This window comes from Mesoplodon mirus (genome assembly GCF_964341445.2).
Source record: "Mesoplodon mirus genome assembly, chromosome: 19".
NCBI lineage: Eukaryota > Metazoa > Chordata > Mammalia > Artiodactyla > Ziphiidae > Mesoplodon > Mesoplodon mirus.
Genome location: NC_138995.1, coordinates 26986985 through 26999844, shown reverse-complemented (window position 1 = coordinate 26999844; position 12860 = coordinate 26986985). Strand labels below are relative to the sequence as shown.

The following is a 12860-nucleotide window of genomic DNA, read 5'->3' as shown; positions in this document are numbered from 1 at the left end:
AACTGCCTACCATGGCGACTAGGCTAGGAACCTCTGATCCTTAAATTTGAGAAACTAGGGGGGATGGAGAGATAGAAATTTAGCCACGAGAACATTTATAGCTGCCACCAAAACTAATATGTGGAAGATTAAATTTAGAAGCAAAATTCTTGAGAGGTAAAGATAATACATTAAGGAATCTTTAGGAGCTTGCTTTAAAGAATTACACTGTGCTTCTCACAAGAGTAATCAGAAGTTTAAAATGTCTGACTACCAACCTTGCACAAAAGCCATAGCCCACTTCTTGCATGAAGTCAGCCAAAGAGCTCTCCATCATGGTTTTAGCTACCCCTCCAGAATCAGGCAGGATTCTGTCCATTAGAATGTCCCGTTTTTCAGGGTATAAAAGTGGTGCAAGCACCACGGGACAGCGTTCCTGGGGAAAATCTGAAGAAGGAAAAAGATAATTATAACTGCTATATTGATTAATAACAAACTATCCTCTTTTACTCTTTTAAAGCCCCTCAAACCTGAGTTTTCACAAGTCTATATTCAAAGCAAACTTTATTCAGTTTTTCCACTCCAGCTAGCCTAGCCCAAGTTATGACTTCAACTTCAATTCTAAAATTTGAATGTTCTTATGTCACAAAAAATGGTCATATTTTTAATTTTTTGTATTAGGATCCCATTATCTATTGCACCCTAAATATTACTTCAAAATTTCACAAAAGGGCTACTACCAATTTCCATGCAAGGAAGACATCAGAAATAATTGGTACATCAGTCTCTCTTTATTTCACTGACAAGTGGAAAACGTCCTATTACTGAAAGTTAATGAAGTTTAAATTAAACTATATCAATGTTAAGAAGTAAACAGTAATAAGAGTGAAAGTAGATAGTGGTTAGTCCACTATAAAAGATTTGTTTTAAATGCTATTTCTTAAAAAAGGATCAGAGGAAGGAGGATGGCAACAACAGAACCAGGAGTTATCTTAGCATAACAATGCCAACAGCCAAGAGGTAAAGTGGATGTATGATAGTGATGGACATTTTAAACTAAAGAGAGCATGTCACAAATACCGTAGTCTCTGTCTGCCTAAAAGGGAAAAATTTGACCACGTGGAAATATACCAAGTCTGAAATGAGACTGTACTTAGATAACAATATTGCTGGTAAGTGCTCTTCATTTTATACCTTGTCTATAATGAGGCTTTTATCATTTTCGTATTTTAAATTATAAAATACTCTCTTCCTTGAAAGATTACGAAGTTAACAGAAAAGTAAATCACTGCCTTCATTTGTATTCTACAATCCTTTTGTAATGTGTGTTCATCCAAAGAAATCATCTTTTGTAGGCTACAGACACTCCTTTTTACCTCTGCGCAGCGTCTTAAGAAAAGCGTCTATCTGTTCCTGTCCAACTCCAAAGGCTCCCTTCTGCCCAAAGAGGAGATGGGAGAGGAGGAGGTGTAGGACCTCTATTGCTATATCCTGGAAGCCACCTTCTTGATTTCCACTGACGTCTGCGTCAATGTAAGAACGCAGAAGATCTGGAAGCTTCTGTTTGATAAACTGGGCAGCTAGAAGTGAGATAAAAAACCACAAGTTATTTTTGCACCACAATGGGTAAGAAGTCACATACCATCAAAATACAGATGATCATCATTCTCATTCACCAACTCACCCTTCACCCTCTAATGTTTTTACAGCTCTAGCTGGTAGGCATAAATAAAAGACCAACTGCCAGGGGCTTGGCGGTGGGGGGCAGGGGCAGGAGGAGGAGAGGGAATGGAGAATTTTTGGATGGGTACAGAGTTTCAGTTTTGCAAGACAAAGAAGTTCCAGACATCCATTATACAACAATGTGAATATAGTTAACACTACTGAATTATACACTTGAAAATGGTTACGAAGGTAAACTTTATGTGTTTTACCATACGTACGTATACATACATACATAAAAGAGACCAAAAGAAAATAATCTTACTGTCTAAACTATGGAGGCTCAAGACTCAGAAACCCACGGATTTTAAAGACGCTAACTTCACTATAGGATTTTTAGGGAAAGGGAAACTTACCAAAACCTCTGAGATCTGAGCTGGAAGAATTCAAGAGGGCAAGGCCAAAAATTACCTGAAACAAGAAGGGTTAGATTGACCAAAGAGTCAAATAGTTGTTTTATTTCTAATTTTGCCTACATCTCTTTTCTTAAATCACTTACCTCTTGTACTTTGCTTAACTTGAGAACTTTACTCAGCTGGGCAAATAAGTGGGGTGCAGGCTTTAAACTCTGAAACAAACCAAACTTTATTTTAAAATAAGAACATACAATTTTCAAAAAGTTTATAAAAGCATCTGTTTACCCAATTATGGTGCTACATAGGAGTGACAACTCTGTAGTGCTGCTAGCAACAGCTGTAGAACTGTGTTCTGACAAGCTTACGTCTTCACATGATCTGGTTTTGTTAAGATTCTAATTATTATCAAACCACCTTGACTTTGTTAGAAAGCTACAAAAACTCCAAAGAAAGTACTTGAAATTTTTTATTTAAAATATGATATTATGAGACCAAGGATTAAGGCCTTTTTAGAAAACCTAATAAAAGACCACATTCTTAGGACCACTAAAGATAAAAGGAATACTAACCTTCTGATAGTGCAATGGATTATCAATGGCATAGGACAGCGTCGAGATAAAATTTGGCTTCGTAATCAGTGACGCACACTCCTGAATCAGAAACTGAGTCTTTAAAAATAACAAATGAATTTTCATTAGCACTACCAGTCATCTTCTTGCACAAATAGAAGCAGCATTGCTCAGAACATTAAAGGGTAACCTGATACTGTATACTGTTTTTACATCAGCTCTTTAAAAATCCTATTGGAACTACCAAAGTCTATTAGCAACAAGTGTTAAACCAAAACCTCTACAGAAGAAAGTCCACTGACAAGATAACTTTAAGGAGTAATATCATGACAAACTGTTCCCAGATTGAGAATCAAACCATAGAAACTCAAACTAGGTGAAGAGGTCCTCTCTCTGCCTTACTTGTCAAGCTGGACTCCCCCACAGTCCTGCTTCCTTCAGGCAGGTCTGATTCCCAAGCCTGAACTAAGTAGCTGTAATGGTCTGCAGTCAGGCAGGAGAAGAGAAGGACAAGAAAAGGAAAAGTCCCACTGCCTTTTAGCCATTCAGCTAAGATTATTTTTGGATCCTATATGTGTTTGCTACACAGCTATGCCCAAAATGCAATTCATGGAACAATTAGATCTAAGTGAATATATATACTATGTAAGCCCCAAATACCTGATGAAAATCTTTGCCACTGCTTTTACCATCGCCACTGAAATCCACATGCGAAAATAGGCAGCGTAATAAATGCCTGTCTGCCTCAGGACCGTGCCGATTCACAATCTAAAAAGACCAAAAATATGAGTTTGCTAAGAGTGACTTTTCTTTTTTTAAAAAAAATCATCTCTAGGACAACATCCCAAATTACATTAATTGTTCATTTTGGAACAAGAGTTCTAGGAATTATTGAGATGGAGGTGCCAATATTTTATAATTAAATATTTTTTAAGTGTTTCCTACAGGCACTAGCAGGAAAGAGAGAAGAAGAAAAACTACCAGTAATTAGCCCCATGTAACAGTGTGCTCTGATCAACCTCTACACCAAAAACACCAAACAGCACAAATGACATGTTTAAGTTGTAAGGCGACAATTTTATAACAAACTGGACTCATGAGAGCATCACTTTTTCTATCCATTGTTGTTTTTACCCCTAAAAAGTGTAACCTGAAATCTAACACAACTGTGACTCTTTGTAATAGCCTATAGGGCAAGGCCCTAAAGGAACTGGTCCGATACCATTACTGGCCCTGAGCTTCTTGCCATTCCTCAAATTTACTAATGTTTGTACTTGCTATTCCCTCTAACTATAAAACTCTAGATATCTACATGTGGTTTGTTCTCTCACTTCCTTTAGGTTTCTGCTCTAAAGCCACCTCATCAGTCAGAGGCTTCCTAACTACCATCCCTAAAATAGCAACATGAACTGCCCCACCATCACCTCTCATCCTGCTTTACTTTTCTCCACAGTACTTACCACCACCCGATAATTTCTGTTTGTTGTCTATGTCTCACTCGACTGTAAGTTGCATGAGAAAAGGGAATTTATGTAGTTGTGTTCACTTCACATTTAGGTCAGGAAAAAAGCTTATTTAGCACACATGTATGTGCAGAGTAATCATCTGCTTATTAAATGCCACATTAAAATTTTATAATAGTAAATATTTAACTACCTACTTTGGCCTAAAAATGTGACTGGGCTTCCTTGGTTTAATGTTCAACAACTCTGCCAAAAATTACTCCCATTTTATAGATGACAAAGTGGACACTTCAAACAGACTCCATGAGCCTAAAATCCAATAGTCTGTGAGTTAGGAGTCTGGTATTCATAGTCCAACTCCGAAGTCTATACTATTTCTACTGTATCATAATTATGTCACAGCCAGCTAAGTTAACTTATTTCAGTTTCAGTTTTCCCCAACCAGAACATGTGAGAGTTAAGTAAGACCAAGCTTTACACTGTCTCAGACATCTTAAAGTTACAATCTTATAATCATAGGTTATTTTTTTCCTATCCTCTGGAACACTGAAGACATTATCTTAAAGAGCCAATTCAAATTAATTAAGAAGAATTACCTATGCTCCAACCAACCAGACCTCTCCCTTGAAAGAATAAGAATAACTAACTGGCTTAACAAACATTTGTTGAGTACATGCTAGATACCATTCAAGGTATAGTAAATATAACAGCAGAGGAGACCAATGGGTTCCACAGCTCTCATGAAGTACATTTTCACGGAAGAAGAAAAGTACAGGCAAACAATTTCTGATAATATTAACTCATGAAGAAAACAGGGTTATATGATATTGACAGGACGGTGGGGGGGGTATACCTCAGAGAGGCCATCCTCAAAGATGTAACATGTAAACTGAGACTTAAAATATTTAGGTAACAACAGCATTTGAGACAGAAGGTAAACAATACATAAGGATTTTAGTAACTGAAAAAAGGCCATCAGGAGTCAGGGAACCAGATCATGGTTAATTACCATACTGACTTAACTGGTACTCTTACACCAACCTAAAAAATGGAAAGACAGGGCTTCCCTGGTGGCGCAGTGGTTGAGAGTCCGCCTGCCGATGCAGGGGACACGGGTTCGTGCCCCCGTCCGGGAAAATCCCACATGCCACGGAGCGGCTGGGCCCGTGAGCCATGGCTGCTGAGCCTGTGCTCTGCAGCGGGAGAGGCCAGAGCAGTGAGAGGCCCGTGTACCGCCAAAAAAAAAAAAAGAAAAAAAAGAAAAAATAGTGTACCTATTCAAAACAGTTTAACATACTGAAAAGAACATGAAAAATTTTTTCAGTAAACATAAAGGGTTACTTTTAACACAAAAGGCACAGAACTGTCAAACTCCTAAGTAAAAGATGGTGGAACTAAGAGCCCTTTTTTCCTATTCTAGTCTCTCATATTTTTCTTCTAGCCTCTCATATTAAAAAAAAAAAAAATCCATTTTCAACAAAACATTCACGTAAGAAGTGGTCCAGAGAGATATGTCAGATAGCTTATTCTCAGTACCTCAAATGACAGGCTAAATGCAGGTTTCTATTTGGGACTGATAAATCCAGAAATAAAAATGTTTAGGACTGATGAATATCCCAAAACACACATAGTTATCCTTTGTTCAAGTGATGAATCTGGAGCACAGATGAGCCATGAAAGAAGACTGTCCATTTAGAGACCCAGATCAATATACGGAAATTAGAAAATGGCAAAGGAGACAGAGCTGAGGGAACCAAGCTCAAGATGCTACTTTTAATGTCTGTAAGCAAACCATCGAGTTAAAGGAGAATCCTGGAGAAGCAGAATAACAAAGAAGAGGTAACCATTACCAAACCTGGATACAGAACATGGCAGACTACCCCAACACACTTCCCCACCCTCAAGCATCCCCAAGATGGTTTATATGTGAGTAAATAATGTGTTGATTCAAAGACAAGCAAAAATCCAAAGACTCAGCCTGGAACCTATCTGAAGAAACTGTAAAACAGAGCAAAGAAACAAACAAGACAGGTGAAGAACATACTTTTCAAAAGACTTACCCCCCACCCAGAAAAAAAAATTTCTTTAATTTAAAAGAAACAAACAAAAGACACAAATAAACAAACAGAAGAGTTCAGACAAATAGTATTCCATATCCTTGAAGAGATTATAGGAGGTGTTTTTGTTTTTTAAGAGGAAAGTCCTCAAAAAGGTAAAACAAAACACTAGGTTCAAGTACAACACAACAGAAGGAAATGAAAGCAAACTTTTGGCACTTAAGAAACAAAGAAAAAATCTTAGAGAAAAGATAACTTAATAATCAATATATAATACCTCAATCCACAAGAAATGAAAAGAAAAACATCCAAAGAAAACAACAAAAATATCCCTGAAATAAACATTTGAGTTGGAAGAATGAAAGGTATACCATAGCACAAGAAAGGCTGATGCAGAATAATCAATACTACAGCATACACTCAAAGTTAATAAACTCTAATGAAAAGGAAATTCAGGGACTTCCCTGGTGGCGCAGTGGTTAAGAATCCACCTGCCAATGCAGGGGACACGGGTTTGAGCCCTGGTCCAGGAAGATCCCACATGCCACGGAGCAGCTAAGCCCATGCGCCACAACTACTGAAGCTCGCGCGCCTAGAGCCCGTGCTCCACAACAAGAGAAACCATCGCAATGAAAAGCCTGTGCACCGTAATGAAGAGTAGCCCCCGCTCGCCACAACTAGAGAAAGCCCGTGCGCAGCAACAAAGACCCAACGCAGCCAAATAAATAAATAAACTAATTTTTTAAAAAAAGGAAATTCATAGGGATATTGAGGTTAGGAATAGATGCTGGCAGGAAAAGTTAGTCACCTAAAATGCATGAGGGAGGAGAGAGACAAAGGAAGATAGGTAGCTTTTGGCAATTGATGCTGTTGAAAGAATAATGGGGAACAATATTTGCAAAACTAGGGGGAATATATATATATAGTGATAACTGGACTTCAAATAAAAACAAGAAAGATATTCTCAAGCATGAAAGAACTCAGGTAACGGCACCTGAGTTCCAAATGAAACAAATCTTCCGACAATGATCTATGGTCAAAAAAAATGTATGAAAATAAAAGATATTTTCAGGAATATAAAAACTGCAGTAAAAGAACAGGCTGCAAGTACTCAATCCATTTCAATATATAAATTTTTAATAAGACTAAGCAACTCTTTAAAAAAATTTTTTAAACTGAAGTATAGTTAATTTACAATGTTGTATTAGTTTCAAGTGTACAGCAAAGTGATTCAGTTACATATGTTTATCTTTTTCAGATTCTTTTCTATTATAGGTTATTATAAGATACTGAGTATAGTTCCCTGTGCTATACAGGTCCTTGTTATTTACCTATTTTATATAATAGTAGGGTGTATTTATTAATCCCAAACTCCTAATTTATCTCCCCCTACCCTCCACTATCTCCTTTGGTAACCGTGAGTTTGTTTTCGATGTCTGTGAGTCTCTTTCTGTTTCGTAAATTAGTTCATTTGTATCATTTTTGTAGATTCCACAAGTAAGTGATTTCATATATTTGTCTTTCTCTTACTTAATATGATATCTCTAAGTCCATCCATGTTTCTTCAAATGTCATTTTTTCATTCTTTCATTCTTTTTTATGGCTAATATTCCACTGTGTGTGTATACACATACACACACACACCCCCCCACATCTTCTTTATCCATTCATCTCTCAATGGACATTTAGGTTGCTTCCATGTCTTGGGTATTGTAATAGTGCTGCTATGAACACTGGGGTGCATGTATCTTTTCTAATTAGTTTTCTGCCAATATATGCGCCCTGGAGCGGGATTGCAGGATCATATGGTAACTCTATTTTTAGCTTTTTAAGTAACCTCTATAGTGTTATCCATAGTCGCTGCACCAATTTACATTTCCACCAGCAGTGTAGGAAGGTTCCTTTTTCTCCACACCCTCTCTAGCATTTAGTATTTGTAGACTTATTTTTAATAATGGCCATTCTGACTGGTGTGAGGTGATACCTCATTGCATAAACTACTCTTTTAATAAAAGTCACTTTATAGATTTGACTTTGGAAATAAACGTTTTACATGGTATCACACAAAATTAGATTACTATTAAAAGTACTTTGTAAATATTGAAAATAATATGAAAACAATGAACCCAAACTCCATATCCAGTTGGTGGTGTGGCATAACTATGCCAAGAAGAACTATTTTAAATGACTTTAAAACAGTGACTTGATTTTACATCTCTAGTGAGATATACCTTAAAAGCTCCCCCACCAACCCCACCAAAAAATGGTAAACTATTTTCCATAATCACAGTGATATTAGTGGAGTCAAAGATAATCTGAGACTCTTGACTGTGGAGTGTGGAATAAAACAAATGACTTTTCATCACTGAAAACGGGAATTTTCTGCACTGCAAGTAAGGAGAGACAGATTTTAGGTAATGAATTGAAATAAAAATCCCTTGGTCCTGAAATTAAACTGGAAGTATTAGTATGAACTCATGTTGTATTTTCTCCTTAGCTTCGTCCACTGAAAGGTCTAATAATGGCCAACTGAGTATCAGTAAACAATACAAGTGTTGAAATAACTTTCTAAGCCCAAAATGGAGAGCTCCTGCCCTTGGTGTAACATCAGCAAACCAAAATTTAGATAACTCTGGAGTCCTCGTAAATGTTTCACTTGACCAGAAACACAGTATATTCAGTCAGCCAATTCCCAAACACCAAGCCGATTCTGGGTGTTCTAACCCCTATCTAACCCCTAACAAGGTTGACTATGTGGTCCCAGCCAATCATATATTTTCTATTTGTCTTTTCTTTATTCTTTTTTTTTTTTGGCTGTGCCAGGCAGCATATGGAATCTTAGTTTCCTGACCAGGGCTCGAACCCGTGCCCCTTGCATTGGGAGCATGGAGTTTTAACTACTGGACGACCAGCAAAGTCCCTGTTCTTTATTCTTTACCCTATAAAAGGTTCTTGTCTTCTGCCCATTTTGCAGTTCTCTGAAGTAAGACTGTCCATTTCATGAAATGTTAAATAAAGTTTGTTTGTATCACCTAAATGGTCTTAATCATTTATTTACACAAGAGACGGTAATCTCTAAATACCATTTTCCAGTAAAATAAAACCAAGACCTCTTAGAGAAATTGCTAATTTTCCAGGTCTGAAGTAAGAAACATACGAGTCTGGAATATTTCAGTTTCCAAGTTTCTGGAATCACAACAAAGACGACGAATAAGAATACGGTCAAAAGGACTCAGAGCCAACATGAATAAGTTTACATTGGCCAAAGAGGATAATGGATAAACATCAATAATACTTCCAATGAATTCAAATACATCAAATATGTTAAAAATACATGAATTCCTAATATTAAAAAACTCATTCATTGGTCATATTTGGAGGATGCTAGGAAACAAGTCATTTTGAAAACTGGCAAATAAAGAGAGAGAATCAAGCCCTTCCTATATAAACTGTACTTCGGGCAACCAGATAGTTACAGTTGGTAAGGGCAAGTTTCCCTTTACAGAACTATTTCAACTAATAAAAAACGCCTAACAACTAGAATGTCACCACTTTGCAATCCCTAACAAATCAATGAATCCAGGAAATGAACAAAGCCTGCTAAAAATGACAAAAATAGAGATGACTAGACACTATGAACCTCCTAATTAAAGCATACACCACCACCTGTAAAACTGTCCTAAGGGAGAAAAAACCTTAATCTGATTAAGCTCCCAAATTTAATTACCAATTTACAGGAAATACAACAGTCAGAAGAACATGTAAAATACCATGCTGGGAATGTAATCAGCAATATTCAGACTGTGGGTAACTACAGGACAACCTGATTTCTTTAACAAAATAACTGCAAGAAAAATAGACGCAGAGAAAACCCATAGATTTTAAAAGAGATTTAGTAAGGGCCAATGCAACAGACTGAGGAAAGGGGTGGGGGTGGTCGTAACTCAAGTCAACTTAAAAATTTTTTTTTATGAAGCAAACTGAGGAAATGTGAATGTTAACTAGATATTTGATGTTTAAGAATTATTTTGCTGGGGGATGGGGTGTGGGGGAGGATTGGGAGTTTGGGATTAGCAGGTGCAAACTATTATACAGAATGGATAAACAGCAACATCCTCCTATATAGTACAGGGAACTATATTCAGTGTCCTGTAATAAACCATAATGGAAAAGAATATGAAAAATAATATACATATGTATAACTGAATCACTCTGCTGTACACCAGAAACACACTGTAAATCAAATATACTTCAATACAATTTTTAAAAAAGAATTACTGTGCTTTTTTAAAAAAAGATGTGATAACAGTATTGAGGTTAGGTTTATATAAACAGATGAAATTATAAGTGGGATCTGCTTTAAAACAACTGAGGCGAATGGGTTAGATGAAACAAGATTGGTCATGACTTCAAATGAAGGTAGATGATAGATTCATGGGGGTTATATTATACTACTCGTGTGTGTGAGTAGCATAAATAAATTTTACTTACTTAATTTTAATATAAATTTTACTTATTTAATAAATTTTAATTTTTAACTTTTATTTCATATTTTTATAAATGAAATAAATTTGAAATTTTACTAAAATGTTTTATAATTATATTTACAGAGACTATCATTTAAAGAACAGTATAAAATGTTTTTATAAGCTACTTTTAATGCAAAGACAAAAAATACTCGAAAGTGTTAAAAAGCTGAGTAGAAAAACCAGAGTTGATTTAATTTTTTCTATATTTTACTTACAAAATTTCTTTAATAATGACAACAAATATTTTTAAAGAAAAGAACAACTATAGGAGTTACTCTCTAAAGCAGGGGTCCCCAAGCCCTGGGCCTTGAACAACCAGCCGCACAGCGGGAGGTGAGCGGTGGTCAGCAGTGGGCAAGGAGCAAAGCGCTTGCATTACCGCCTGAACCATCACCATCTCCCTCCCGCATCCCCGCCCATTTTTTTCCACGAAACCGATCACTGGTGCTAAAAAGGTTGGGGACGCTGCTCTAAAGAACATCATAAAATCCTGACTGAGGGGGCAAATTAAATTCTAAACTTGTTTTTTCATCTATAAAATGGTAATACTAGCTAGCTCATTGTTCATGTTTAGGGAACTCATACATCTAATAAGTTCAATAAACATTCCTTCTTCCTACTTGTCAGTAGGAGAAATAACAAAGGGAACACAAACGTAGCCAACCTATTAGTCTAAGCCCCAAAAAGTATGACACTAAAATATATTAGGCATCTAAGAACTGCAATAAGCCTTTACATATCACCAAAGGAAATCAAGACAGAGTCAAGAACTAGAACCCTGCTCCCATCCCAGTTCTAAATTCCTAATCATTCTAAAAGTAAGAGAGGGGACAATCTGCAAGGGTAGCACTGAGGACACACTTGTCTAAAGAATATCTGTAGACACTGAAAACCTCAGCCATAGGCTGAAACCAAGCATTCTAACATTTACCTTCAAAATTAATTACTTATTAATTTATTCCTTCTTTCATTCCAATTGCATTTGAACACTTACTAAATGTTAGGTTTAAGAGACATAAACTAAAGGATAGTCCCACACCATGAGGTCTTGGGAGTAGGGAAGATGATCAAACCAATTAAAATATAGTATTAAATTGACCAGATCACGCAGAGCCTTGCTGGGGTAAATTCAGACAGTGCCACCATATTTCCCATTTGAAGTTAAAGTTGCAGGTGCCCCAGCAATCAGCTCCTTCAGTGTCTGTCTAAGCTGCAATCATACTACCCAAGGGAACATGCCCTCCCGAGGGAGCCCTCACACAATAACAACAGGGATATGAAGGCCTAGCCATTTGGGCCCCCTATGGGACAACTCTGATACCCATCCCAGAATTCCCCATGGATTTGATGAAGATTTCCACTGTAGTTCTCCTTCTGTCCAATCCTGTTTCCAACCAGTCCTCCTCCTCCTACAAGTGCTGAAACCTTATAAATAACCTGCATTCCAAAATGTCTCATATCTGCTTCCAAAAGAACAGCAACAGAGGCCCAGCTTAGGAGTATGAACTTTAAATTGAGTGGGACAGACATACACAAAAGACTTTAAAGTGGCAAAGAGACTATTAGCTATACATTTTAGAAAGGCCACTCTGACAAAAAGTGGAAGATGTTTTAGAGTAGGGGCTATCAGGGCGTCAAACTTGGGACTAGATGACCTTCCAATCCAGAGTCTCTAATTTCCTTCTACTTCTTTGTCTTCCGTGAACAATTACAAAGAGATTCAACATAGGAATGTTGTGGGTTCCAATCTCACATCTGCCACTTTCAGGCAGAGTACCAGTGGGCAAAAATATTTAATGTCTTTGAACCTTAGTGTAAAATGGAACAATACTACCCACTACTCATCCTGCATGACTGCAACAAGAATGTGAGAACTGACATAAAATCACATTAAAAGGGCTTCCCTGGTGGCGCAGTGGTTGAGAGTCCGCCTGCCGATGCAGGGGACACAGGTTTGTGCCCCGGTCTGGGAAGATCCCATGTGCCGCGGAGTGGCTGGGCCCGTGAGCCATGGCCGCTGAGCCTGCGCGTCTGGAGCCTGTGCTCCGCAACGGGAGAGGCCACAACAGTGAGAGGCCCGCGTACCGCAAAAAAAAAAAAAAAAAAAAAAAAAAGCACATTAAAAATAATGCCTGGAACACTGTAAATGCTTGAATGGTTGCTATGACGAGAGAACTGACTGTAC

At 37.3% G+C, this 12860-nt stretch overlaps 1 protein-coding gene across 8 annotated transcripts in view; it reads right to left on the bottom strand.

Moving 5' to 3' along the window:
- CNOT1 (CCR4-NOT transcription complex subunit 1) overlaps positions 1-12860 on the bottom strand; it is a 105080-nt gene that overhangs the window by 60900 nt on the left and 31320 nt on the right. For 7 of the 8 annotated variants that reach the window (XM_082607381.1, XM_082607380.1, XM_082607385.1 and 4 more), the window contains exons 3-8: positions 3287-3394; positions 2627-2725; positions 2201-2269; positions 2058-2112; positions 1356-1559; positions 258-426 (exon numbers count right to left, since the gene is read on the bottom strand). In XM_082607381.1, coding sequence (XP_082463507.1) covers positions 258-426; positions 1356-1559; positions 2058-2112; positions 2201-2269; positions 2627-2725; positions 3287-3394 — 704 coding nt within the window. Of the gene's footprint in view, positions 1-257; positions 427-1355; positions 1560-2057; positions 2113-2200; positions 2270-2626; positions 2726-3286; positions 3395-12860 lie in introns of those variants that run through there. The other variant, XM_082607387.1, reaches the window with a different exon arrangement.